Below are 27,447 nucleotides of genomic sequence, written 5' to 3' on the forward strand. Positions count from 1 at the left end.
GACGATGCTGTCGTGGACTGTGCCTTCCTATGCAATCGTAGCTTCGTGCTGTCGTACTTCTCTAGTTGCAGTCGTAGAAATGCCTCCTCGATAAGGAGATGCTTGAAGGGGTATCAGATGCCAACCCAGACCGAGAAAAGAAATGTAGCTTGTCCGGGACTCGGAGCGAGATCTCGCAGGTCTGCCACGTGAAGAAATATAGAATATTCGCGCCCTAGATGTTCCACCGTTCACGGAAGCCGAGTTGTATTGTTTCGCATCCGGAAAGAGGGCATGCCGAGATATCGTGCATGTTTCGCCGTGCATCGCCAATGCACGTCACCTGTTTGGCATCGCTCACCAAATCCCAGCTTGTTCGAAACGTCGTGCATGTGGCTGCTGCTGCTGAAAATAGCCATCGAAAACACTCAACTCCGGCTTCTGGCCGCTTCCGCTCGTCTGTCCGTATCCATTACCTCCGGACGCAACTCCACTGATGCTGGTTCCGTTTGCCAAACCTAGCGAGCCCCCTACTTGTCCACTGTAACCTCCTCCGTCCAAACTCCTCCTGCGGACCCCTATCGTCTTTCCTGTGCCGTAGCTATGTACAATCTTCGCTATCTTGACGCGCTCTTGGTACTTGGGTTTGATCATCTGTTCGATGATCTCGAGCCACTCAGCCTCTGACTTGAGCTGGCGCACTTTGCGGCCTGAGCCGATCATGCCGTTCCGTTGTCCCGAAGTCGTCATCGCTTGCAAGCGGTTCCGCCACGAAGCGACGCGGTCTAGATTGTTGTGGAAGGAAGCATCCTGTGACGAGCCTTCTCTGTACTGAGTAAATCGAGCTAGCGAATGCCCTTGGGCCACCGTAATCATCGATAGGAAAACACATCCCAGCGAGAATACGTCCGAGTAGCGCTTGCCTCGTGCGAGCAATGTCTCCGGTGCAGCGTATATGTATGCTTGGTCCTGAAAGTACGTGTGAATCTGGTCCAGTCGTTGAGGCCCGGGCACAGTAGGACTGTGGGTGTCACTGCTCGCGCCGATGCCGAACGGGGCAAGAAAGACTCGAGATCCTTCGATAAGGATCTTCCGTGGCCGAATACTACGATGGCATATAGACTGTGAATGTAGATAGTCCAAAGCATGCGATAAGTCATTCATCCAGTCCACAAGCAGCTTGGCCCGGCTCGGGTCCGATGCTTGCACGTTGAGATAATCATCTAAAGTATGCTGCGTCCGGGTTGTTAGGATCCCGACATGACTTGGTTGGGAATATGAGCAGAGTAGCTTCGCTATGTTCTTGTGATCATACGCCTTGAACTTGTTGATCTGCTCCAAGATGGACGCCTTCTGGTTTGGTCGAGTGATCACAAAACGCTTTCGGATATAGATCTGGTCATCGGCATTACCTAGTATACGAACGCGGTCGACGCTCTTTTCAGAGCCCCTAGAGGTCCGGACAAGGTTGATGTGTTGCAAGGGAGCTGTTTCACGAGACCCAAAATCAACATGCGCGCCGGTCAAGGGCAGCTCTTTCGCAGTTGCTCTCCATTGTTCGTCGACGATACGCTGAGGGTCTGAGACGATTCCCTGAAGGCGATCCTCGGGAAATGGTAGGCTCTCATCTCTGAGGTCAAAGAATGCTGCTTGACGCCACGACGCCACATCATCGCAAACGACTAGCAGGATCGCAAGCTTCGGGTTTGATATCGTCCATTGCCAGACTTTGCGGACCATGGCTCTGTCTGCGAACTGCTTACTCGAGAGCTCATAGAACCACCCAGACAGCGATTGCCCTTGTGCAGATAACAAGGATGTATTAATGAAACCATTGACCAAGGGAGAAAATGGCGCCGGCGGTTGTCGATAAGGGTTTGGTGATCCGGGGAAATTGGAAATAGGTGAGCTTGGGTAGTCCCCACTCCTGAAAGTCTCCCCAGCAGACGTAGGTGGCGGCGACATGGGCACAAATCCTGCAACAGCGTTGATAGGCCTCCGAGGCTGAGGTGCGATCGGTGTAGGTGTAGTTGCACGGCTTTGATGTTGTGGAGTACGGTTTGGACTGTCTCTGGGAGAGTTGGCAGACTGATTCGAATAAGTTGAGTTTGATTGATCCGAATACGTCGAACTGGGGCTGTTCATGACATGAGACCATGGATTCTTCGTGTTCGTGCTGGTCGGGGTTGCGCTTCGGCTAGCACAAGAAGAGACAGAGGAGGCCGTGGGGGAGGATGGACCCCGATTGTACCAATTAGGCTCATCGTGTAGATTTACCATAGATATGGTGTGTTGTAGTGAGGGTTTGGGATAATCAGACGCGGGCGTCCGCCAGGGTGAATTGGGGTTGTGCTGCATTGCTGCAAGACTCAAGAACCGGTCTGTCAGGTGAGTGGCAACTGGTCAATGAGCGTCGAACTCGCAGGCGCGAATGCGTGGGAGTGCAGATGGGCGGGGGTGGAGGGTGGCTATTGGTGGTATGAGCGCGTTGCAAACCCACGCTGTGCAAAAGGAAACAAAAGACGCATAACAGCAAAAGAGGGGGAGCGTGGGAGGCGGCAGTGAAAGTAGGTAGCACCCAGCAGCCCAGCGAAGATAGAAGTACGTGCCGGGCGTGCTCTGATGGAGAACGCGGTGTGTCCCGGAGTCCTGGGGGCAGGACAAGGCTATGTCCTCGAAGCGCGCAAAGGCTTCTGATGTGCTGGCAGTTAGTTGGCTGCACTCCGGACCGTATTGGTAGAGGTTCACAATATATGCCTGAGATGGGGTGTTGGGCGAATGCGAAGGGCTAGCAGCCTGCATGCAACGTGTCGCCCTAAGAGTCGCCTCGCGCTCACTATGCCCATCCTTCTGCACGAATTCGCAGCCCGCCTTGGGCAGAAGTGCTCGTGTGGTGCCAGATCATCGCGGCGTCTGACGCGCGCCGTCCCGAGGAGCGGCAGACGGGTGACGCGCCCGAACGAGCATGCGACAGCGACAAAAGGCGAGGCGTGACAACGCGATGCCTGACGACACCGCCGGCAAGGAACAACTTGGCGCCGGTGACCTGGCAGCGGCACTTGGGAATTGGGCGGGCATGGTTGCTCGGTAGGCGCCGGGGAATTTCGGTCAGGCCTTCCAGATCTGAATGCAGCTGTGCGGCGTAACGCTGAGCATTGCGCAACCGCCTAGCTAGCTGTAAGTCCGGGGTGCGCCTCTGGGTGTTGTTGCGAACTTCGCGACACAATCAATCAAGGAGAGGAGAGACCTTTGCGACGGCCGGTCACGAGTGGTTCGCGGGCTGGCAACGAGCTGCTGGCGCGATCTGCTGTGACGAGACTCTCGAAGGTCGCTGTGGTGAAACCCAAGGAGGTGACAATTCGTGGGTGTCGACACGGGTCGTCGCTTCTTGATTGGACAGGAAGGCGAAGCTTGGGCCTCGTGAGGCGCCCCTTGCTTCGCGCGTGCTCCATCGCTCCAGACCTCAACACCAATTGTCTCAAGGGGCCACCCTCGTCAATGCTCCCGCCGGTTCCTCGACCTGATGCGCCACAGCATGGTTGGTGAAGAGCCTCCCGCTAGTAATTTAGGCTTCACTCGACTAAATCAAGCTTAAACTTAGCCTCATCGAGTGCCCACGCATAACTATGTTCCCGCCACCCGTCTCGTGTGCGTCGCACCCAGTCTCGAGCTCTGCAATGAATCACGGCTCCTGCCTTTGTGCTGCTCTCCGAGTCTGGATCCCCTCGATACTCACGCCATTGTGAGTTCGTAAACGGACGTCTGCGACTAGGGCCTCGTCACCCTACAGTTGCTTGTGCTCGTCCACTTTTCTTAATCTCGGCACCGCCATCGCAGCCCTCCCATGCAGAGCCGGTTTCTCGTCGGCCGTTCTTGACTCTACGTCCTCACTCTTTGTTTCCCTTCTCAGTTTACCTTCTTGCCACCCTCCTTTTGCAACCGCTGCTGGCCAGCCCGGCGACGATAACCTTCTCTTCGCATAGCATCTTTAATCAGCAGGTCTATCTAATATCTTTCCATTCACCATGCTCTTCAACAACGCCCTCGTGGGCAGTCTGATGCTCGCCGGTTATGCCTCTGCCAAGGTACCCACAGTGAACGCTCTGTTCAAACGAAGCGACGATATCGAAGACGTACTACGACGGGACGCGGATATAATGGCCACCCTTACGAGACGACAAGCTGCCAATGGCGCGCAGTCCGCACCGCAGGTTTCAACCACACCCGCTTCGGGAGACGCAGCAAAGGCCGATCTAGCAAAATGGGAGGAACAGACCAAGGCAGCCTGCGGATCTGCGCTCACAGTACTCAACGGCCAGGCATCGAATCCCAGTGGTATTGCCGTGTGCTACAACCTGCCGTTCCTCGACAACCAGACCGGTATCTTCCAAGCTGAACTTCGAATGTACAACGTTTCGGCACCGATCGATCCTTGGCTTGGTGTTACTGCTGGCGATGTTAGCATGGCGCTGTCCTACTTGGGCGCTACCGTGCAGAACATGAATGGGACCTATGCGAAGCGCGACATTGTGGACATTTCGTACCCGCCAATTAAGGAGAGAAGCCTTGTGGAACGACAGGCGGCGCCCCCCCAAGAGCTCAAGGTGCTCATGTATGTTGGCAAGATCAACAGCAACCTGATGGGCTCTGCCATGACACAGTGAGTAGCCTTAGCACAGATTACAAAGTCTGAACGCTGACATACTTTCAGAGCCACCCTCCAGCCTCTCCTGATCCCGCAGATCGAGCTCTCTGCGAAGAACCCCACCTCCGGCCAGGACGTTAAAGCCACCCTCTCCTCCACCGAAGCGTCATTTGTCAACGGTGTCTTCGCCAAGCAAGCGAGCTCAACACCCACCGATGCCGCAGCCCTGGCCTCTGCCTCCGCCGCCGTACAAAGCGCGGCACCATTCGTCGTTCCGGGCCAAACCCTCGACCCGCGAGTCACCAAGGCTGGTCTAATCGTCACCCTCGTCTGGGCCGTTTTCTTCATGGGCGTTGTCGGCCTCGGCACCTACGGCCGTATACAGTTCCGCGAGCAGTACCGCCGCCGTGTGAAGAACGAAGTTGCGAGGAACATGCGCACAATCTAGACATATCAAGGAGAATCACGATATCCCTTTTCACATCTTTCTCAATGTCTTTTTGGAGTATCTGCTGTTTAAAAGATGCCTGTATGTGTGAAGCGCTCTGGGATGCCAACCATTCATTACCCTTTACAAATATTTTTGTACATAATTTTACTAGGCATGTCATCCACCTACTCGTGAGTGGCATGTCCTAGGCATCCTGGCGATGGACTTATTTTCGCGAAGTGCAGGAGGGAGAACTGTAGGTAGATCTAGAAAAGAAATGCGTAGCCGACAATAACCATTCAAAAACATCCACACCAATAGAAACTTATCTGGATTGCAAAGCATATCGTATTCGTCCCCACAGCTCGTATTACCCACGCTCGCAGCAGCATTGCCGTCAAGAGTCAAGTCGGCGGAGTATCGCGGCTTCCGTTCCGTGTCCGAGAAGCTGCCTAGTGCGCGACCCTTATTGGCTGATTCGTTCCCGTTGAGAACGACACGCCCTTCGACACCACAGGCACAGTCATACACCTGATATCGCCAAGAATTACTTGCAATTTGTACCTGCTTGACTCACCCAATCACTAGTATATGAAGCCAGCAGCTGCCGGTTTTCAAGTTGCATCAATTGAGAGCTGCTTGAAGAGTTTTATTTAATCATGACGTCGGATGCGAAAGAGCTATTGGAGACGAAGAACGGAGGGAGGTTCGGAAAGCAATTGAGGAAGGAGTTCTTGTTTGAAGAAGGCTTTACGAATTTGAACCATGGTGAGTGATGACTCCTTTCTCTCCCAAAATAAAAGACGAATCATTCATTGCTCTTCCACTTGGTCCATCTATTGTTCAAGCTGCATCCTAGCTGTATGCTTTGGTATTGTATATGTCCATTACGGGCTTCTTTGTTGCTATCTTCCCTGTTTCTTCAATGTATTCTCGGTCAATGCTTCTACATCCACATCTTACCTCATCCTTCATTATAGCATTTCCAGACTGTTGCAACAATGACACAATTCACCTAAATGACTTTGGAATTACTCACTAATCATCTGGTCCAGGCTCCTTTGGCACCTATCCCCGCGCCATCCGCGACGTCTTCCGCTCCTTCCAAGACGCCCACGAAGCTCGCCCAGATGACTTCATCCGCTACCAGTATCCCAAGTTCAACGATGAAGCCCGTCAAGCATTGTCAAAAGTATTCACCCCAAGCCGCCCTTGTTGATAAAGTCACTCGCCTTCCTTCCCTCTACCTTCATCCAAGACCTTCCTGGATGGAAATTTTGTCTAACAGGACACAGTACCTCAACGTCCCCACCTCAGAGCTCGTCTTCGTCCAAAACGCCACCACAGGCGTAAACACCGTCCTGCGCTCCTTGACTTTCGCCCCAAATGAGTACATCCTCTACAGCGCGACCATCTACGGCGCGTGCGAGAAAACCGTGGCCTACATAACCGAGACCACGCCCGCGAAAGCCGCAAAGATCGAGTACACTTTCCCTGTAGAAGATGACTGGCTAGTTTCCGCCTTCAAGTCCAAGATCGAGGAGATTGAAAAGAGCGGTGGGAAAGTAAAAGTGGCGCTGTTTGACACTGTAGTTAGTATGCCGGGCGTGAGGCTGCCGTTTGAGCGCATCACCGAGGTGTGCAGGGAGAAGGGGGTTTTGAGTTTGATTGATGGCGCGCATGGCATTGGGCATGTGTCTCTCGACCTCAAGGCACTGGATGCAGATTTCTTCGTGAGTAACTGCCACAAGTACGTCTCTTCTCTCTTCCTCACCTTCTCCTTCTTCCCTCCAGTAAGCAATGCTAACCCAAGGGAAAGATGGCTCCACGTCCCCCGCGGCTGCGCAATATTCCACGTCCCTCTCCGCAACCAACCACTCATCCGCAGCACCCTCCCCACCTCTCACGGCTTCATCCCGCGCCCTGCACCGCCCTTCACCGCAACAAAAAACCCACTTCCTCCCTCCAACGCTCCAAAATCCGACTTCGAGGTCAACTTTGAGTTCATCGGTACTATCGACGCGTCGTCCTATTTGTGCGTTCCTGCAGCCCTAAAATGGCGTGAGTCCATCGGCGGCGAGGAGGCAATCATGAGTTACTGCCAGACGCTCGCGAAGCACGGGTCGAAGCGCATGGCGGAGATTTTGGGGACGAAGGTCTTGGACAACAGCACAGAAACGCTGACAAGGTGCTGCCTGGCGAACGTGGCGCTGCCGTTGGATGTGAAGAGGATGTATGAGATTGGGAGGAACGCGGGGCTCGAGGAGGCTGCCATTGGCGTTGCCATGCGGGATTGGATGAGCAGGACGTGGATTGATGACTACAAAACGTTTATGCAGTCGATGTTCTACGATGGGAGGTGGTGGATCAGGATGAGTGGACAGGTGTATCTTGAAATGGCGGATTACGAGTGGGCTGCGAAGATCATAAAGGAAGTTTGTGAGAGGGCAGAGAAGGGCGAATGGGCTGTGAAAGGAAAGGCTAGGCTGTAAGGAGCGCAGTAGTGTCGGGTCAGTCATCGAAATCGAAGAGAAACAGTTCAGCCTTGGGAACACTGCCATGCAATACTAAAGAGTATCCGGTTTATGCCAGTATGTGTCCCCTAAAGATTGACCAGACGCCGAAAGAATCCTAAAGTACGATCCCAACGAGATCAGTCAGATCGTATCGCTCGAGGAACCCGCCAAGTCCAGCTTATAGATCCACTTTCTATAAACCGTTCCAAAATACGACTCCTGAAGATGTATCCGAAAGCAAATCGATCGGTGGTGTGGGTCGCATGTCGTCGTAGCTCGAGGTGTCACGCGCGACGTGCGCTCCGTAGACCTACCAGTTCGGCGGCATGGTAAGATTGGCGTCATCGCAATTGAACTCGTCGCCACAGCTACGGCACTGTGTGCCCAATATTAGATCCGTTACTAACCGAGCCTAAGAAGTACCTACGTCCCACTTGCGGCACACGTACGACGTGCAAACCTTGGGGCAGCCGGAGTTCTTGTCTCCCACGCCGTACTGCAGATGTTAGCGCCCGGTTGTAAGGATCGCAGGGAAATGATATACCTTGAGGCAGAGATCGCGGTGCTCGTGACACTCTTCGCAACTGATGGCCGAGGTGCGGGCGAAGATGTTGGAGAAGGTGGTGTCGAGGTTGGCCTCATGAACTGTCGGCGCCGTGAGGCCGAGGCACACGAAGGTGACGAGGGAAATGAAGATGGTTAGCTTCATGATGTCAAGTAGCGACGTGGGCCGTTCGAGGTGCGAGCGGAAGCAGCGTCGTCGAAGACGTCCAAGGTAGACAAATATACAAATGAGGGTGTATGAGGGTTCAAGATATGGGGTGATGGTTAAGCGAGCGTATTTGAGGCAGCTGGAGAGTCGAAGGTGTACTCAGGAAAGTGGCAATTTAAGATCCGTCGGTCAGTGTTCGGCTTGATGATGGGGAAGGTACGACAGGTGAAGGTTGTTTGTTGCGTGACGAACGGGAAGGCGCTGATGAACGGTGTACAACGGTCAACCACGGCGTGTCGATACAACTGCTCATGTCGAAATATTTTGAAGGGTCGTATGCATTACAAGCTATGGAAGAGGAAGCTCACATCCTTGCCAGGGACCCCGGTGATTTTCAGGAGACAAGTCGCGGAGATGTTGCCCCAATAGAGACCTTCAGTACCGTGAGAATTCCGAGTTTGACTATCTTTAGGTTCTAGATCTATAGAAAGAGAAGGAACCAATGACGTCGGCTTTGGTTTAGGAAGGCACCTGCCTTTCACCACCCCGCCAAGGCGCTCACGCGCAACCAAATTTTCCAATCAATTGTCTCTCTTACCCTTACTCTCGCCTCTAGCACACGATCTCCACCTCCAAATTTGGACCCGCAACAAAGGCTTATACTCGCACGCGGGCGATTGCTGCCCAAAAGCTTGATTCGAGGGGCACAGCACCGATACACAAAACATCCGCGTGCCAGCCGCGGCACGACGGATTTGTACCTGCGTTTGCGCGACTGCAACACCAAACGCTCGATCGCCAACATGGACAGCTTACCACGAGAAACCCTGGACATCATCCTGGAGCAACTACTAGTCTATAATCACCCTGTTACCGAGCGGTTCGCTACAATTACCGACGAGTCGAAGAAGGACGTGCTCAATGCTCGACTAGTGTGCCGTGGCTTTTGCGAGTCAAAATCGATGCAGGATGCCTTCTGTAGGCTCCTAGAGGAAATCCCGCTTTTTCACGAAGATCTTCGGCTGGAACGCTTCGAATCCGTCTCTAAATCTAGATATGCGGACAACATGGCCACTCTTACGTTTCCTGGATCGTTGGTGTCCTATTGGTCTGACGAGCAGCTGTACATCTTCAGGCTGAAGCTACGCAAGCTGATCTACTATTTCCCACACGTATATAATTTACGTATTGGTTACGAGGGTTTTGGAGAAGCAGAGAATGGAAGCTTATGGATAGATACTAACGAAGAACTTAGTCTAATCACACAGTGGGCGGAGGGGCTCATATTCGATCTACTTCTCCAATTCCAGACCTCTGACCTAGGAATACGGTCTGTGGAATTACTACTCCAAGGTCTCGGTGCGTGGTCGTGCTCGATCCCGCCGCATTGCGATCTCAGCGGACTGAAAATGTTGACACGCCTTTCGGTGAACCTAATAATTGCGAAACATACGCCCATACTCGACTGGAGACTTCAAGAATGTCAAAATCTGGAGTTCTTAGAAATCGCCCTTGGAAATACGACGGATCCTAGCTGGGACGGTTACCATATGAGACAACATTTGGTGGAAGATGGAGAGGGATCAGAAGGACTCTTGCTACCGAAGCTCAAGACCCTCCGCCTTACAGCTGATATGGACTGGTACTTCCATCATTCTGATGTTCTGCATGCTCTCAAGATGTTTCCAAACCTCCAATGCCTAGGGCTTGCTTACTTCCCCCTGTCTCTTCCAGAAGACAAGACGTTGCAATCGTTCATTCAAGAGCTACAGGCTTTCAAGATCGCTTCGATCCAGCTCATTTTTCCGAGCGTGTGGAACTATGTTAGTGCCCGTAGGTTCTTCCAGAATAATGTTGACTACTCTGAGGCAATCTCCGAGGATGAGCTTGGTGACGGATTGGTGGTGAAGAATTTCGCGGACGGGCTACGAATGGTACCCTTGTACTGCAGGGCTCAATGGTTGAATGAAACTTGGAATTTCGGTGACATAGAGCCGGTGCTGGGGTTCTCTGTGTTCGATAAGTAGGTCGGAGAATTGCTCAGGTGCCAGTGGAGAGCCTCTACTGAACAGCTGAATGCATTGAAGCAAGAGTAGGAAGGAGAAAACACCATGAGGTTCTGAGATGGAGGGAAATAAAGATTTCAATCTCACACTGGCTTTGCTGTATCATGGATTTGCCGTGATCCATGACACAAAGCAGTGTGCGAGTAGGAGATCCATTCAAGGTGTTTCTTACACCCAGATAGAGCGAGCATGTGCAAATTCCAAGACACAATGCCCTTTCTTTCAATGCGCGCTACAATGCCCACCTTACCCTTGAGATGATTGCGTTGCACGTTCACTCAGCACACGGTGAATAGGTTCAATTTACAGCTTCTTGCTTTTCAAGTAAAGACCTAAGCTAGTAGTCGCAGACAACAAAGCCCTGAAGGTATTGTGCTATCATCTGTACCAACGCTCGCCCGCGCCCCTCTCTCGAACACAGTGCAGCCTAAACATACCCCCTGACACCCATCCTCTCCAACCAACTCCCCAGCCCAAAGCCCATTGCCCAACTCCCCACGCAACCCAGACTTCCCACGATGAAACTCGTAGCCATACCAGGTAGCCCCCATCTATCGATCATACACTGCAGCCATACAACTACAGGCGCATGCACCAGAAACGCCGCGTAACTCCACCTCGCAAGATCGACATCCCGTCCGGTGTACCCAACCGTCCACTTCCTCTTCGCCCATTCCCTTTCGCTGAACATCCGCAGAAGAGGCACGCAAAGCAGGAACCCCAGCGTCTCGTTGAAGATGCCGTAGCAGAGGGCGATGGGGTTCCACCCGCCCTTCGCTCGATGTAGTACTGAGGCAGAGGTAAGATTTTGGTATGTCCAGGCGTTGATGGCGAAATACACGCCTGCGTATATGGCGATTACAAGCACGGCCCTCACCAAACCCACTGCTTTTAGCGTCCTTCGGACACTCGTCCTCGGCACCAATTTTTGCAATTCCGTCTTCAGGGTCCGCTGCGCATAGATGCCGGTGGCGTAGTACACCACATACTGTGGGAGGAAGCCCATTTCGAGGCCTAGGGGAGCGAAGGTCTTGCCTATCGGCCAGCGCAAGCGGAGCAGAAAACTCGCTAATACAGAGAAACCCAACCCCGCAAAGATGACCCGATCGCGGAGATAAGATTGATGTGGTCTTCCCTCTTTGACTTCGCGATCCCTTTCCTTTTCCTCCGCGGCTTGCCGATCCACCGTAGGGTAGCAGGTAAACGCAAACACGGCGTCGAAGACAAGCAGCACCGCACAGTACCACACCGGCCCCCTCGCACCCCTCGTTCCTGCCACCACCTTCATCACTCTCTCCTCAATGCGAAATCCATCTCTTAAAAAGGCGATCATGAACTCCACAACCGGCGGCCCAAGAAGACTATACATCACGCACGGGACGCCCAACCTCTTCGCCTTCTCTATCAAGAATACACTCCGAGGTCGTCTCGAAGCGGATATGGCGGAGAAGTAGCCAGATATGAGGAAGAAGAGTGCCATGAAGAAGGTCTGATTCGTGACGTTGAAGACGACGAGGAAGACTGAAGAAAGACCGCCCGGTGCGGAAGGCCACCATGAATAAGGATGGTAGGGCCAGGACCCGAGGCCGCCGTAGGGGATGGAGGCATGGTGAAATATTACAAGAGCGGTTAGGAAGGTGCGGAGGTTATCGAGGGAATGTGTTCGCGCCATGGTGGGCATGTAGATTGGGGGAGGTAGAGAGGGCGGAGAAAGTGAATTAAGTATCGGCTCCCGAAGGACACGTAGTCAAATTATCGGCTTCCAAGAAGTCGAGGTGCGAACATGACGTTGTCTTGAGAGAACGTTCGTGGTTGTTGAACCTTGGTGCCTAGTTGGAAGGAGCGCGGCGAGGGAAGGATAACGCGACTAGTATCCCCAAAGCGGAAGCTTATACGACACACGCGTAAGCCCTTGGCCTCGCTCACACGGCGCCCTACGAAAAGTACGTGTTCATCTCCAGCAAGACCCCCAGCCTTTCCATTGTATCTTCTTCTGCCGTTCCCTTCCCCTTGCCATATCCTTTCTTCCCCGTCAATTGCCTGCACACATTCAGGAACACTTTGATCTTCCCTCTGAGCTTCAGGTACATGCCATTGACGCTCTCTTCGACCTTCGTGTCGGGATTCTGTCTCTTCGCAAAGAGGAGGATGAGTTCGAAGATCTCTTCTATGAGAGCCATGACTTTGCGTTGGCGTCGGCGCAGAAGTAGAGAGAAAAGTATGCTGTCGAGGCACTTTTCATGGGCGTCGCGGATGGCGGCGAGACCTTCTGTGACGCGAACTCCGAGCTCGTGCGCTTCATCTTCTTCGGCGATCCGATTCTCAAGACTGGTCACGTAGGACTGGAAAGCGTCCCAGTGTTCTGCGATGCCTGTTTGGAAGATGTATGTCGAGAGGGCGGTCACAAAGTGGTGGGCCTCTGTTCTAAAGCGACGAGATTCCGAATCTGGATAATGGCGAGGAAGATGAGCGACAACGAAGATCATGCGCAACAGTCGAAGCAAGAACCTGAAAATGTAGTCGTACTTCTCTAATGCGACGGACGTGATGACCAGATTAAGCGGGCTCGGTGGTACGTATTGAAGGCGTAAAAAGTCGAGCGCATACAATCCGTACGGATCCATGATCTTCTCCATTGCAGACTCGTCTAGCTGGCGGACAGCAAAATTGAGCTGACCCGGAAGTTCGTTATTATCACGAACCGTTGCTGGTGTCTCTTTGAGTTTCTGTGTAGATTGAAAGAGTGCAGACGAGTAATAGCTTTCACTGAGCAGGCCCATAAGTGCAAGTCGTAGTTCAGAGCTAGCAGGTGGCCAACTTTCGCGAGAGCCCAGCTGCAAACCCATATGGACACCGCTTCTCATGTGGCCCTTGTGCCTTTCGACACTCTCACGATCTGGGTCAAAGAGTGCCAAAGCTAGGCCTGACGAGAATACACCGTCGCCAAAAAGCTGATACTGCCGCTGTAGCGCGAGATGTAAGCGGAGCTTGTGAGATCGGAAGAAGAGGCGCAGAGTAGTCGCGTTGACCAGCTTCGCTTGAGCTGACAGAAGAGGGCCAAAGGAAAGCGTCGACGTTATTGAGAGTGGTGGCGAGAAGGTGTTAGTGTGTGATAACGGAGATGCGTCTTGGGCTTCGAGCACTCGTTCTGTTAAGAGCTTCAACTCATCGGGCAGGTCGCTCATCGGTTGTTTGGGCGGGCCATCAAGAAGCTGTATAGACTCCTGGAGGTATCTCTCATGGTCTGAGAGCTCGATCGTCCGCCGAGAAGAGGTGTCTTTGGCGGCCATCATGGTAGGTTCCTCCGACGATGAACCGCTCGAAAACTCCAAGATTGCATTACGAAGCTCATCTTCGTAAGCTTTTGCTTTCATCGAGATGGATTCAATATCTTGCCAGCCAAACTTCCACTCGAGCAATGGCGATTGTACGCCGAACTTTTCCAGACGCGCCAGTGGATGCTCCGGATGATGATGCTTCAGAAAACGAAGGGCATTGCCGGTCTCAAATATAGTATTCCCATCCTCAGGACTAACAAACCGGGGCATCAACTCCGAGCGATATATGTACTCCGTAGGGCCTTGTTGTTCAGAGGCGTCGTTGACAGCCACGAACCCGCCTCGGTCTGGGAATGGTACGGTTTCCTGTTCCTGTCGAATGCCGATCCACTCACTCAATAAGTCAATACTTGGTTGTGCGACTTGACGTAGAATCTGGCACGATAATTGGCGGATGTAGCTGTCTCCCTCTTCTGCTTCTAGGAGGCGATGATGGATCAGTGAAGATAATTGTTCATTGCTTCTCGCATGCTTCACCGCATTGATGGTTTGCGCAACATGATTCAGAATCTCTCGTGGTCTGGCGAATAGGCGCTGTAGTTGCAATATAGACCTAATTTTGTTGGATTGCCGACCAAGATGTTCTTCGAAGGTAGATAGAAGGCTTGAGACTGCGGTAGCTAAGGCTACTCTTGCCGATATAGAGTCGGCCGAAGCAAATGTACGCTCCACGAAGGATCGTAAATAGAGAAAGGTATTACCGCCATGGATGAACTGATTGATGATGCTCTGCGCTGTCCGAGGGCTGACCCCAGAGGCTCTCCCGTCTGATATGGCGGGTTCGAAGGACTTCCTTTTCGTATTAAACGAGAACAGGATGGAAGTACGTCCCAAGCTCAAGTTCCAAAGAGACTCTAGCAGCACATCGCCTTTGAGTATCCGCCCCGCAGCCGTTCTGCTATCATCTTGAAGAAGCGCCGCGTCGAACGCCGCCGGACCGGACTCTGTTATATACGGCGTATTCCGTTCAACGTGTTCTGGTTGCTCGAATAACTCCCAGGTGAAAAAGGTCACATGCTTGTTGGCCGGGCCCAGCTCCAAGGCAACCTGCCAAACGTCTTCCTCATGTACTGGTGGGGTCTCGAGCGATACTGAAGATTCGTCGAAGCTATCGAGATCTGGAAGTGGCCCGAACTCGAAGGACTCAATGTCAGGAAGCCGCAGCTCCTGTTCGAGGGGTTTCTTAGGCGCATATGGGTGATCTATCTTTATGGCGGGCACTGTACGCGATTAGTATGGGACGACGCGTGAATGCGACACGCGACTGGACTTGCCATCGAGTTGTATAGGCGCGAACAGCGACGTTTCGTACGTCGCTGGGTCTCCAAAGAAGGACGACGTCTTCCACAGACGGTCAGTCGCGAACGCATCGTAGGCGACCCCATCGTCGTCCATTGCGGTGGGTTGCGCAGACAGCAGCCGTGGTGGAGGGGCCTCGGCATGACGCCAAACTTTCAGCCCTACGCGACCCTTGCGCTTTCCCTCCGCGTCGCCTGCACATCTCTTCGAGCTTTCCAATAAATCACCTCCAGCAACCCACTCGTTCCTCGCCCACCACGGTCATTACACGATGCCGCCGCGCAAGAAAGCCAAGGCCAGCGCTGCGTCGACGCCCCTCGCCGATGTGCAGCCCAAGACACCGCAGGACACGGGCCCAACGGCGGAAGAGGAGCTGCTCAACGATGCCTGGGCCGACGAGCAGGAAACGCAATTATTCAAGAGCATGATGAAGTGGAAGCCGACTGGTACAATTATAACCATTTCAGGAAGAAGCCTATGCTAATTGACCCTCCTAGGCATCCACAAACACTTTCGCATGATCTCCATCCACGCCGACATGCGTTCGCATGGCTTTGCAGCTGATGACGCTCCGCACACGCGCATCCCTGGCATTTGGAACAAAGTATCCTCCCTGTACGATCTGCCGGCTTTAGATGAGCGTGAAGATGCGTATACCTTCAGCGATGACCCCGATCCGCTCGACGCAGAAGAGGCAGCAACGATCCCCGACTTCGAGTTGCCAGAAGACGAGTTCGGCGAGATGATATGGGAGCGACGTTTTCACGGACCGGATTCTGAAACGTCTTCCTCTCCACCCACGCTCGCCACCGATGACGAGAAGCTGCTCTACGTGCCAGACATGGGCATGCTGAAGGACCAGCCCGACGGCATCCTGTCACAGCTGGCCGAGAGCGCAGTCGAAGCGACGCCCACGCCTAAGAGAGGGAAGAGCACACGCGCAAGTAAGGGGGCTGCCAAGAGCGCGAGAGCAGGCAAGGGTCAAGCTGCAAAGAACAGCAAAGCTCAGTCCGCAGTGTCCGATTCTGCTGAGGAAGAGGATGAAGACGAGGACGAGGACGAGTCCAGCTCTGAGTCTGAAGAAGAGACCGCTCCCACCACCCGAAGGACAAATCGAAGTAAAGGCAAGGCACAACCACCCCCGAAAAGGACACGGAAGCGATGATACATGGCCACCTGGAACAATCAAAAGCCGGTGTTTTATAAACTACACGAACACATTCTACAAACGCAAATCTACCAACCCGACGCTCATGAATCTGGAGCCCGCACGCGCTGGTAGGATTCCAGACCTCATATTCTACGCGCTCGTGGTCCGCCATCACTTCAGGAGTACATCAAGGGAGCTGTCCCTAGTATCGCTCCTCCCATCGAGAATCTTGGATTTGAACACCTATGATCTAGGCTAGATTTCTCACAGGTCTACCATGTACACCAAGGTGAAGCAGCGAGCCTTCTTCGACGGTCTGCGGTGAGGAGGACCCCGTATCTACGCATAGTACCATTCTTCACATACGGGGCCCAAACGCCACACTCGAGCCGGAAGGATTAAGCCAGCACTTTGGCTGCCCTGCAAAAGATAGCCATGGCCGGGTAGAGGCCGATCTGGAAAGCCGCAGTGCGGAGATAACTGTACTTCCTTCTGCGCGTCGAGACGTAGAGGATATTGTACACAATACGCGACGCAACGTGGATAATAGTGTATCGATCCATCGACGCCTTCGGTTCCTTCATCAGGTAACCAAACACCTGTGAAAGTCTCATTAGCCTCATTCATTTTTCAAAGAATGTTCAAATCTATAGATATTACGTACCACAGCAACCGCCCACATACCCCACCACTCGAATCCATTCTGCTGTGCGGCCTGTCCGCGCAAAATCGTGTCCTCGAGGTCACTTAGCTTCTTGCCGCTTGCAGCTTTGGCATTGAGCCGCGCGACGAAGGCGCGTGGGTTTTGGTTGGTCCAGCCGCCTTGCACCTTGTTGGCGCTGGCGAGGTAGATGGTGTACCAGTGGGGGAGGGCGGAGAGGATGATGGTCAAGGGCAGGGATGCGATGGAGAGGTTGACATTGTCGCCAAAGATGGCGGTGGCGAGAGAGGACATGACGAACTGTGTGTAACAATTCGTGCGATGGTGTAGAAGAATTGATATATAGGGAAGGGAGCATTCAGGTGCATGCACCGGACTCTATATTTCTTTCCTGTTTGGGTGCCTCGGTGCCTCGGTCTTGCTCCCATCTGGAAACTTTCCTGCTAGCGCCTCAGAGGGTGCAGTCGGCCCGTCTACGAACTCGGGCTTGAAACCTTTCTCCGATATAGGTAAATGCACGAGAGGCTTGAGTTTCCTAATACATTTTCAGGAGCCTTTGTTTACAGTACAGAAAGATGCCATGTCCTCGAGATTATGTCTCCATTTTTTAATGCGTGCACGAAGTGTCCCAGCTATCTACCAGCCTCGTTGTGTAGACATTGGCTTTTCCGGATAGTGGTCGACCATCAAAGCTCCTCTCGTCGTCTGCTTGCCACGCGCGAAGCATGAGCGTGTTGTGCAAAGCCTTTCATTTTGGGTACCATTGAAGACCCTCCGATGATCGTGTGGCTCTCAAACATCTGCTGCGAAGGCTCGCCGCTGTTAATGACAGTTCGTATCAAGCAAAGCGACGACCTTTGCCAATATGTGGTAGTACTAATAAAGTGTTTCGTAAGCTCTGTACCATGATCGTAGTCAGTAGCTACACATGGTACTATTGAAGCTTCGCTCAATCTCACCCTTCATGCAGGGCGTCCGCTTACCCCCAGCGCTTATTCCCACGACACCACACGTCACGACCCGCGCAACCCACCTCACGACTACAAGAGGTATCCCTGGATTCCAAGAATGTAATAAACTTCCTACGCTCTCCCACAACTACTATCCATCATCCACCCTCACCATCCATGGCACCCACCCGCTTCCCCGCCACCTCCCTCACCCCCTCCCAACACGCCGACCTCGCCGCCGCAGAGACCGCCGTCCGCGACACCTTCGGCCCAGGCATCCGGTTGAAAGATGAAGAAGGTAACCTCCTCGGTCCCTTCGGCCCTCTTTCATACACGCCCACCGTCCTGTCCCCTACCTTGCGTATGTCGTCGCTATAAATACGTCGCCCCTTCTCACCCCAAGGGAACGCGAGCTTGTGGTGCTCGCTACTACGAGCGTGACGAAAAGTGAGTTCATCGCCTATGCGCATAGGAAGGCTGGGTTGGCGGCGGGGTTGAGTGAGGCGCAGGTTGTGGGGGCGGTGGAGGGAGGGGGCAGAGGAGCTGAGTGAGAGGGAGGGTGTGATTTATGAGATTGGACTGGAGATGGCGAGGTGTAACGGGAGGTTGGATGATGAGCAGTTTGAGAGGGCTGTGGGGTGTTAGCGAGGGAGGGCGTGAGTGCGGTTGCGCAGGTTGTGGGGGCGTATCTTTTGGCGGCGGTTTTGGTGAACGTTGCGGATGTTAAGGCACCGGTGGAGTGATGGGGAAGAATCCGGCGGTGTTGGGGATGGTGCTTCATGTTATTCGATATGACGTCTGGGGATTATGTGCGATCAGGGTGGCAGATGAGTGTGAGGAAATACTCTATTACGCATATTATATTATCGAATCTATTTCTAAATTAAGGTCTAAGTCTAGTTCATTACGTCGCCCTGGAAATCAAGAGGTCCGTAACCTCCTTGTGCTTCTCAAGTACCACCCAATGACTGCCGCCCTCCAGAATATTCACCTCAACCGTCGGTGCCCAACCCTCTGCCTGGCCCTGACCGGCAATCTGTTGCATGACCTCCGGTCGCGTGATATAGTCTACTGAACCGCCAATGAAAAGGACCGGCTGCTTCAGAATGAGGTTGCCGGCTGGGATCGCTGCGTTTGCCACCGCATCAAGGTCTCGCAGGTACGATTTGTACCAGTTAGTAGGCCCGGTGAAGCCACCAGCCTTGTAGAGCGCGACACGGTATGCGCGGTCGGCGGTGGACTCGTAGCTTGGAAGTGCGACCCGCTTATCGGATTCTACCCATGCTCGAAGCTTGCCGAGCGGGCAGAAGTCGGTGATCCAGATGGAGCTATTTTGGGGATACATGATGGAGAGGAAGGACTCCGGCTTGGGTATTGTCAGCTGCTCTGTAGGCTCACGTGGTTGTTGAAGGGCCGACTTACATGCTTTTCGAAAATTCCAGCCGCACGTGACTCGTTCATGGTCAACATATATCCGAATGTGGGATAGCCAAAGGCGGCTTCCGTTTGTGTGTTGATGTCCTCTGTGTAAGTCTCTTAGTAAAGTGTATCGGCATGCATTGGTAGGAGTAGGTAGCTTACCAACACTGAACTGGCTCGGAAGATACGGCACGGATATAAACACCAACGAGGGAAACAACGTCGGATAGAAGTTCGCGAACCTGCCCAAAAACATGGACCCCCTATACCCACTTTATCAGTAACTTTTCCTCTCCAATAACAGCATGTAAAACTTACCAGTCATGTCCCACACCAATCACCTGAGTGAGTCCTTCCTTGTCGAGAATCTCTTTGACTTGCTTCGCCATCTTAGAGTACACGTACTCCTCAATCGCAGCAGGCTTGTCGGTTCCGCCATAGCCCAGAAGATCGGGTGCGAGCACACCATATCCCGCAGCGGTGAGCTCAGCGATCTGGTATTTCCAGTCGAACACTGAGCTCGGGAAGCCGTGGAGAAGTAGGTACGTCGGCTTGGTTCCGACCGCCTTCTTGTAGACATATCCGTACTTGTAGCCAGAAGTAGTCTTCAAGGTCTTCAGCGCTGGGAGGGTTGCCGCATCTGCAGTCGCGAAGAGGGCGAAAACGGCAAGGATGCATAGCAGAAGGGGGTGCGAAGTAGATCGCTGTGACGACACAGAGAACTTCATGGTGTAGGGATCCGATATTGCGATCGGCGAATGTCACTGGCGATGGAAGTAGAACCCTGTGTGACCTCGTGGTGTTCAGGGTTCCGGAAGTCTGCCTTATATGTATGTCTTGAGTAGACCCTGGCTCCGCATACTTAGAGTTCGGTCTTGGTGAGATCTCAACGTGATGGAGCCACGATCCTTCCTTACTTGCTCGCCCTCGTGGCCATGGCCAATAATCGCGCGAAGCTTTGCCCAACGTAGAGGGCTGTAGAACGCCGCTGCACTATCAGCTACCACAGGTAGACAAATGAACATGGCTCAACCCAATAGTCGGTTGCTCCAATAGCATTTAGCTTGGCGTACATGAAGTAGCGTACGGTGCGGCTCGTCCTACGGGATCCCCGCTGGCGGTTCACTTCCAAGCGATGCCGTCAGAGGGAGAGCTATTGCAAGTTAAGGTGTAGTGCCGAAGGACGAACTGTTGGGTCTCCACGTTGTTCGGAGTTCGTGTGTAACATTGCCTGAACTAGCTAATTCGCTAGCCATTCTAGGTAGGTCAAATATGTGCTCGTATGATGAAAATCTTCTAGAAGCTTGGTCGAACGAAATCAAGGCCGAGCTAATACCGGCAACGGACGGTCTGTGCGATGTGTGAAGCTTTCAGTGATGAAATTCCTTCTCATCTGCATGAAGAAGTGGTTCGCAGAGGCTCTTGATGGGCCCATCTATGCCAAGCCCACGGGTGACCCCGGAAGGATCGCACTAGTATTCCTCATGCAGCTTTGCGGCTTAAATCTAAGAAATTGGGATTAGAAATTGCGTAGGCACTGTGTGAACCATTAGCAATGGACCCTCAAACAATAACCCAATGCAGTCACGACTAGTCGTCACCTTATATTACTTCATCCGTGCGCAACACTCTCATCTCCATCGGCTCATCCTTCCGACCACAGATTGCAAATGGGTGAAAGAACGTTAACTTTTCGTTTCTCAAAGGCTACCTGTGAAGAACTTACTCACGCTTTAGTAGGACCCTTCCACTCCATCGATAGTGCCTTCAGTCCCTGTTCTTCAGCTCATCCAGCCTATCCTTAAGTTTATCCCAACCAACACTATCCTCCCAAGCCTCCTTCCCCTTCCCCATAACGCTCCTCACCGCACTCCTAGCCTTGAACTTCCAGTCTTTAGCTACTAGCTCCCCACTGCCCGCCGCCAATCCCTCGGACCTCTCCCTCGGACCTAGCGTCTCATACGCATCCACCAGATCTACCGTCTGCTGCACGACGACATCCCACTCCTTCTCAGTCTTGGTCTCCCAGTTTGGCTGACTCGTTACCGCGCGCCATGCTTTCTCATGACATTCCAGCGCCGAGCTGGGTCGGTTAGTGTGCATATATAGCGTAGCAAGGGTTGTCCAGAGCGACGGCGAGACGGTGATGAGCGGCTTGATGTGCTTCTCGATGAGCTCATTTACGAGGCGCGCAAGACCGGGCTTGCTGATGTCGAAGCCGTCTTCGGATTGGACGACGTGGCGTACGAGAAGTTCTAGAAGCTCTGCATCGACGCACTTCTCGCCATCTGTTTCGCCGCGTATCTCGCAAATACGGCGCTGTGCGTTGACAATGTCGGGCCACGATGGAGGATTTGTTGAGCCTGCGACGGCGAGGACGTTGGACCAGATGCGGTAGTTGTCGTGCTTGATTGCAGCAGCGCGTTTAAAAGCTTTGAGAGCATCGGTGCGCGGGTGGTTGGTCACTTTAGCTTCGGAGATCTCTCCATCCTCATTTGATGAAATCTTTGGTCGCAAATGCAAGAGTGCTGCTGCAAGATTACTCCAGGCTTCGGCGTCCTGATCGTCAAGCTGGACACAGCGTGAGAACGCCTCTACGGCGTCCTTGAACCGCATGAGCTCGAGGTATGCGCAGCCCAGTGCAAACCAAGAGGGGTGATTTAGACCATTGATCTTTATAGACAGTGCATACGCCTCCGCAGCCTTCTCGTAATCTTTCTTTGCAAAGTATCGCTGACCTAACGACCTTTGCGCACGAGCGTACCGCTTTCCGGAAACCTCCCATGCTTTCTCGTACATCGCCAGATCTTGATCAATATCTCCCAGGATGCAGTAGAGTCGTGGAGCCTCACTCGGAGGTGGATCGCGCTCTGCGCCCTCCCACTTCTCTTCGTCAGGGTCAGCTGCCTCATCATCGCCGCTCGTTGCATGGAAAAGTAGACGTCGGATGATGCGCTTGGCCTTCTCTTCTTTCTCAGTCGCAGCCCAGCATAATGCCGCTTCGGCCCACATCTCCAAGCGCTCGTAGATCTCAAGTGCGGACCGTAGACCACCAACGCTTACCCAGCGAGCGGCAAGCTCTGCCTCTAGCTCCCAGCATGATGGGGAGCAAAGCGAGAAGACATATCTCAGGCGCTCGTTGACCGGTGCAGACTCTCCTTCCTTCGCCTTCGGCAGGAATGAAGTCACTTGAGTATCGGTTTCCGCGTCCGTGGTCGCTTGGCCAGAAGTGTCGGCAATGACCTGGTCCACAAGAGCCTGCAACTGTAGTAAGCCTCGCTCCATTGTTCGAGACTTGTAACCCTCGATACGACTCCGGACGAGCAATGCCTGGGTATAGACCTGCCAATTCGAGCTGCCACCGTCCAAAACTCGTGTGGCGTATGGAATTGTCTCTTCTCTCGTGATGCCATCTGCCGGGTTAGTATTAGTGATGGAAGAGGCTATTTCGAGCAGGATGACGGAATCCAAGGGGTCTAATTTAGGCTGGTTCTCAGGATCCAAGGAAGCAAGACTAGCAGGTAATGAGGACTCGTTCTGAATCTCAGTCGATGCTGATTTCGTGAACGAGATTGACTCGAGCAAAGTATCGTCGTTCAAATCCAAGGCATTCGGTTTCGACGCCGTGTCTTTGGGTGCTCCAGATGTGTCCGAGCCAGCGCTGCGTGCCAGGACCAAAAGCTGGCTGGTATCCTTCTGCTGGTATTTCGTTCTCTTGCCCATCAAACCAGTCAAAGCGAACTCGAATTTCCTCTCAGCAGTCGCTTGGTCTAGGTCAGCTTTTGCTTTTTTGTCGAAGCCATGGTGGGTATGAACAGCTGCTCGCTCCAGTAGGAAATGAACGTGTAAATCTTTGGCTTCTCTTTCCTGAGGCCGAGAGAGGATCATGCGTTCGACTGTCGCTAGATCATCGTAGATAGCTTTCTGCAGCGAGGGTGCTGGTTCCGAAAGCAGCCGCTGATGAACGAAGTTCACTCGCAGTCTAGCCCAGAAGGAGTGCTCCACATACTTCTGGATCGGTGGGCAGACCAAGATGGTCTCAGCAAGGCACAAAAGCTCCACATTGGGTGTTAACGAGTATGCCGCGACACCATCCGCACTTAAGGAGGCAACGAGATCTGCTCTAAGCTTGCTGATTGCTAAGGCAGTAGATGCGACATCTTTAGGAAGCAAGATCTCTGACGATTTGAAGGGAAGCGGAGGGCCCGTAACAGTAGACTGTAGGAACGCATAAAGCGCGGCAACCGCGGCAAGGAAGAACAGGTTCTGGCGATATGCAGGTGTCTCTTCGATCGGGATATCAGAGTCTCCGCTCCGATTTGACAAGATTAAGCCTAGCCGGTGGAAAAGATAGTCACTCCATGACGGGAAATCCTTGAGGTGGACATTTCGCGTGCTGTCGTCGTCCTGGTGGCCTAGTAGAAGTTGGACTTCAGATTTTTGAAGCACAGTCAGAAAATCCCCACTTTCGAGAGCTTTGAGGGAGTCTCCCAGCACGCTCGCGAGCTCTTCCGGGAGAGTGCTCCGGAAGTAATCGAGCAAGACGTCCGCCATACTTGCTATAGCCTTTTGATCCAAGGAAAATTGCGAGCTGTCCAACACTGAAGGTTGGGCGTCGATGTAATTGATGGTGGAGAAAATTAGGCGGTGGCGCGCTAGCCACTTTAGTCATATGAGGCAGGCGCAAGTGGAAATGCTCGCTTGTTTCACAAGTTCTGCAAAATCGTACAACTAAACCTACATAATCTTGGGAGTTACAGGAAAATCTTTCATTACTCATTACAGCCCTAGTATACCTATCTTAGGGAGGATCGAACGTGATTCAACCCTCATACTAAGGCATCGACTTCACACGAGACAGCAAACAATACACAACTAGAGACAAACGAGACCTGAACACGACTAAAGGTGTCACTAGTCATGGACCTCCAGTATACAGCATAACTGGCCTAGTCCGAATCGCTGCTCGATGAGCTGCTGCTAGAGCCACCCCGGCTCTTCGACTTGTGGTGCTTGTGCTTCTTGTGACCGCTGCTATGGCTACCAGCGTACAGTCCACCCAGCCCAGCACTGCCAGCGACGGCGCCGTGGTGCGAGCCACTGCCGTGCTTCTTATGCTTCTTGTCCTTCCTGCGACTATGTGTCAGTACAACTCGGAAACGTAGAGTCGCACTTCCGACTTACTTTTTATCGTGCTTGTCAGACAGCATGTTCGCGCCCACGGCACCTGCCACGAGCCCGCCAACAGTGCCCAAGACACCGCCGCCCATCTTGTTTCCCAAAAATGCGCCGCCAGCGCCACCGATCAATGTTGACCCCAGGCCGCGATCGCCCTCTGCAGGACCACCTGGGCCTCCTGGAGCTCCATACTGGCCCTGAGCCTGGCCGTACTGGTCGTGTTGACCGTGCTGACCGTATTGGCCATGCTGCTGCTGGTGTTGACCGTAGCTCTGGTCACCGTAGCCTTGCTGTGCCGGCGCACCGTAATGCTCTTGTTGAGGAGGGTAGGGAGAATGACCGCGGTTTTGGTCGTAGCCCTGGTTGTAGTCGCCCTGGGGTGGAGCGCCATAGCCTTGCTGTGGGGGCGCATACGGCGATTGCGACTGAGGATAGGGACTCTAGAGAGGATGTTAACATGTGCTCTAGCTTCATATAACGATCGCACTAACATGCTGCTGCTGACCATATTGGCCTTGCCCCTGGTTATACTGATCGTGCGGCTGCTGGCCGTACGCAGGTTGCTGAGAGGGGTAGTCATTGTAGCCCTGACCTTGCTGGCCATACTGCTGTTGCGGCGGATGCTGGTTGTGGGAGCCGTCCCCGCCGTAGTAACCGTAGTTGCTCATATTGACGATCGCAAAGCTCAGTGAAGTGTACCGGAGGTAGAAGGATAGGAAGGGGGTCGTAGGGGCGGAAAGTAGCGAAAGCTGATGGCGGGGAGGGGTTGGACAATCACTCGGCTTTAAAGTAAGATGCGACGCTGCGTCAGCAGGGGAGAGAGCGCCACATGGACGGGAAGAGTCACTTGAGCAGGCGGTGATGCCCGAACCGTAACATGGGCGATTGCTGGAAGGTGCGGCTGAGCTGTACGCGTTTGGCTGCTAGTGGAGCTGAACCCTCGTAGAACGTTGCGACGATGAGGCTCAGTGGGTCCCACAGCCACCTGCGCCACGTCTTTGTCCATCATCCTCCCGCGACGGCGGACGCCGGTACTCAACCGGCCGAATTTACATAGTATCATTGCGAAACAAGTTTATGTTGTCATGTCGACATTGTATCATTGCTTGTTCCTGACGCTAGCCTGTGCTGGTGTCCTTCGCGCAAGATGACTCGTTCCCGGTCATTACCCTCGTTAGTGTGATTCTGAGCACTTGCCCGGCCAAAGCCTCGGGCCACAGAATCAATGCCGGCAGTAAACAGATCCGAGCTTTGTCCGTCAGTGATAAAGTCCAATCCCACCCAGAATATCGGTTCAAACACTACTTCGAGAATTTCTTGCTCTGCCAGTGTTCAAGCTAAGCGTGAAGCGTTGACGATTGCAAGGGTTTCGGCTCGGCCTTATGTTGCGCGGAAAGTAGAGCCCAGAGCCGTTACCGTCCTCGAAGGCGTCGCGAATACTGTGAGGGCGGACATAGTGCCTAGTGCACATGTGTGACTGGTCCTCATTAACAAGTGCTTTCCAGTGTACATTCTTCGCCCAGAAAATACCATCCTTCGACTTCCCGTCCCCAAGATCGTGCCAGACGACGACTTCGATGCCATTATTCGGTTCCAGGGAGGCTTCCTGTACAGAGTATTCAGTGAAGCAGAAGGTGCACCGGCCGCTGTAATCAATGTCGGCGTTTGTTCTCAGAACATCTTTCATCGTCTGGAACAATCCAACAGTTTCTTTGATGTCTACCCTTGCATCTGGCGACTGAGATACAGTGCCAGCAGTCGTGTTGAGGTCCGCTGGTTGAGAGGGTGGAACAGGACGATCGGCCCAGCCGGAGCCGTCATAGGGAGCCCACCTGTAGGAAGGTCTCCAAAGAGCTTTCGCCAGGACGTTATCGAACCAAGGCCCATTGCGGGGCGTGGTGCTAATGTGACTGCAATCGTTAGTCTACACGTGGATACACTGATATCTAGCGGAGTGCACGCCGGTTCCAATTCAGGCTCCCCAACGATCCCACCAAAGACTAAAACGTCACCAAGAAGCACAGGCAACAAGCAATGTCATATCACTCAGTGCAGCTTACCCACAGACATCGAGCCCTAATGTCTTTAGATCATCCAGATTAGCCGGGCGTTTCTTGTTCGAGACTGTGTAGATGCACCGAAGTATAAGGTGGCCGGACACGATGCGAGCGCGAGCGCTCAATTGCACTTGCGTATCATCTTCACGACGACGATTGAACTTGGACCATTTGGACACCCTGGTCTCCTTAATCTTCTTGAACTTCGCGTACTCGGGTGTGGTACATTCGATACGCTGATATGAGTCATAGGCGAACGCGTCCAGAGGTATGCCATACAAGGCACCGAAAGAGTCTGCCCTCAGAGCAAATACAACATGCGACCATGACACTGCGTAACCGAACCGCGCACTCGGGAGCAGCCAACCATGGTCAGTCATGTAATGGCGCTTTGAATTCTCCACAAAGTTGGAGGGGTAGCTGTGCGGAAGCTTGCGCCTTAGGTGATAGAAGTATCCGTAGTAGTTGGGTAGGTCACGCTCTAGCAGGTGCATGAACATCTTGCGTTCTTTGAGCAAAGGTGGAACTACCAGCCATGAGTGGGTACCGAGGGTGTAGAGCAGTTGTTTGCAAGTGAGGATTAGCAGGGCTTCCGCGTGAGGCGGCAAGAAGCTAGCGATCAGCCGGATCAACTCATTGGGAAGACCAGGTAACGTAGTTGTTGGATAAGTGGGCAGGTACTGGGGCTTCTTTGGGAAGAGCGAGCGGGCCTTGAGGCAAATGGTCTGTACGAAGAAGTCCTTGACGCAAATCAAGACGAGCTTCGTCTCTGCCGGTCGCATCGCACCGTGGCCCACGGAAATACCAGGGGGGAACGCGAGTTGATCGATGGACTGCATTGCTGCTACCAAGCGAGTGAAGTTACTAAGCTGATGTTAACGTGGGAATATTGGAAATCTCGAATGCGTCAGTGGTTGCACACGTCGGTAAGCCTTTGATCGGAGAAAGCACACGCAAGCGCCTTTCAAGTTGGCGCAGGGCTGCACGAGTTTGATGCTTGGCCAGGAGATTCGCCAAAACAAGTAAGCGCCAGGCGTAAGGGGGCAA

General features: G+C 53.2%; 11 protein-coding genes across 11 annotated transcripts; 4 read left to right on the top strand and 7 right to left on the bottom strand.

Annotated features, from left to right (window-relative positions):
* Nucleotides 1-336: 336 nt before the first annotated feature.
* Nucleotides 337-1,719, bottom strand: N0V89_005292 (uncharacterized protein; the record flags this gene model as incomplete). Its single annotated transcript, XM_056214069.1, has 1 exon — nucleotides 337-1,719. The coding sequence occupies one exon, from the start codon at nucleotides 1,717-1,719 to the stop codon at nucleotides 337-339; it is 1,383 nt and encodes a 460-aa protein (XP_056071336.1).
* Nucleotides 1,720-4,004: 2,285 nt separating this feature from the next.
* Nucleotides 4,005-5,072, top strand: N0V89_005293 (uncharacterized protein; the record flags this gene model as incomplete). Its single annotated transcript, XM_056214070.1, has 2 exons — nucleotides 4,005-4,639; nucleotides 4,691-5,072. 2 exons carry the CDS (start codon nucleotides 4,005-4,007, stop codon nucleotides 5,070-5,072), a joined length of 1,017 nt encoding a protein of 338 aa, XP_056071337.1.
* A 641-nt stretch (nucleotides 5,073-5,713) lies between these two features.
* On the top strand, nucleotides 5,714-7,546 carry N0V89_005294 (uncharacterized protein; the record flags this gene model as incomplete). Its single annotated transcript, XM_056214071.1, has 3 exons — nucleotides 5,714-5,822; nucleotides 6,110-6,246; nucleotides 6,350-7,546. 3 exons carry the CDS (start codon nucleotides 5,714-5,716, stop codon nucleotides 7,544-7,546), a joined length of 1,443 nt encoding a protein of 480 aa, XP_056071338.1.
* A 1,539-nt stretch (nucleotides 7,547-9,085) lies between these two features.
* On the top strand, nucleotides 9,086-10,309 carry N0V89_005295 (uncharacterized protein; the record flags this gene model as incomplete). The annotated part of the gene is made up of 1 exon (XM_056214072.1): nucleotides 9,086-10,309. The coding sequence occupies one exon, from the start codon at nucleotides 9,086-9,088 to the stop codon at nucleotides 10,307-10,309; it is 1,224 nt and encodes a 407-aa protein (XP_056071339.1).
* A 1,973-nt stretch (nucleotides 10,310-12,282) lies between these two features.
* On the bottom strand, nucleotides 12,283-15,081 carry N0V89_005296 (uncharacterized protein; the record flags this gene model as incomplete). Its single annotated transcript, XM_056214073.1, has 2 exons — nucleotides 12,283-14,906; nucleotides 14,952-15,081. 2 exons carry the CDS (start codon nucleotides 15,079-15,081, stop codon nucleotides 12,283-12,285), a joined length of 2,754 nt encoding a protein of 917 aa, XP_056071340.1.
* Nucleotides 15,082-15,256: 175 nt separating this feature from the next.
* N0V89_005297 (uncharacterized protein) lies at nucleotides 15,257-16,150 on the top strand (the record flags this gene model as incomplete). The annotated part of the gene is made up of 2 exons (XM_056214074.1): nucleotides 15,257-15,431; nucleotides 15,483-16,150. The coding sequence occupies 2 exons, from the start codon at nucleotides 15,257-15,259 to the stop codon at nucleotides 16,148-16,150; spliced, it is 843 nt and encodes a 280-aa protein (XP_056071341.1).
* Nucleotides 16,151-16,533: 383 nt separating this feature from the next.
* On the bottom strand, nucleotides 16,534-17,090 carry N0V89_005298 (uncharacterized protein; the record flags this gene model as incomplete). The annotated part of the gene is made up of 2 exons (XM_056214075.1): nucleotides 16,534-16,734; nucleotides 16,800-17,090. The coding sequence occupies 2 exons, from the start codon at nucleotides 17,088-17,090 to the stop codon at nucleotides 16,534-16,536; spliced, it is 492 nt and encodes a 163-aa protein (XP_056071342.1).
* A 1,560-nt stretch (nucleotides 17,091-18,650) lies between these two features.
* N0V89_005299 (uncharacterized protein) lies at nucleotides 18,651-19,893 on the bottom strand (the record flags this gene model as incomplete). The annotated part of the gene is made up of 4 exons (XM_056214076.1): nucleotides 18,651-19,112; nucleotides 19,169-19,269; nucleotides 19,328-19,428; nucleotides 19,484-19,893. The coding sequence occupies 4 exons, from the start codon at nucleotides 19,891-19,893 to the stop codon at nucleotides 18,651-18,653; spliced, it is 1,074 nt and encodes a 357-aa protein (XP_056071343.1).
* Nucleotides 19,894-20,932: 1,039 nt separating this feature from the next.
* N0V89_005300 (uncharacterized protein) lies at nucleotides 20,933-23,719 on the bottom strand (the record flags this gene model as incomplete). Its single annotated transcript, XM_056214077.1, has 1 exon — nucleotides 20,933-23,719. The coding sequence occupies one exon, from the start codon at nucleotides 23,717-23,719 to the stop codon at nucleotides 20,933-20,935; it is 2,787 nt and encodes a 928-aa protein (XP_056071344.1).
* A 395-nt stretch (nucleotides 23,720-24,114) lies between these two features.
* Nucleotides 24,115-25,011, bottom strand: N0V89_005301 (uncharacterized protein; the record flags this gene model as incomplete). The annotated part of the gene is made up of 3 exons (XM_056214078.1): nucleotides 24,115-24,295; nucleotides 24,350-24,783; nucleotides 24,835-25,011. 3 exons carry the CDS (start codon nucleotides 25,009-25,011, stop codon nucleotides 24,115-24,117), a joined length of 792 nt encoding a protein of 263 aa, XP_056071345.1.
* A 626-nt stretch (nucleotides 25,012-25,637) lies between these two features.
* On the bottom strand, nucleotides 25,638-27,239 carry N0V89_005302 (uncharacterized protein; the record flags this gene model as incomplete). Its single annotated transcript, XM_056214079.1, has 2 exons — nucleotides 25,638-26,175; nucleotides 26,404-27,239. The coding sequence occupies 2 exons, from the start codon at nucleotides 27,237-27,239 to the stop codon at nucleotides 25,638-25,640; spliced, it is 1,374 nt and encodes a 457-aa protein (XP_056071346.1).
* Nucleotides 27,240-27,447: the final 208 nt, after the last annotated feature.

The sequence above is a fragment of the Didymosphaeria variabile genome (genome assembly GCF_027946475.1).
Source record: "Didymosphaeria variabile strain IMI 356815 chromosome Unknown scaffold_4, whole genome shotgun sequence".
NCBI lineage: Eukaryota > Fungi > Ascomycota > Dothideomycetes > Pleosporales > Didymosphaeriaceae > Didymosphaeria > Didymosphaeria variabile.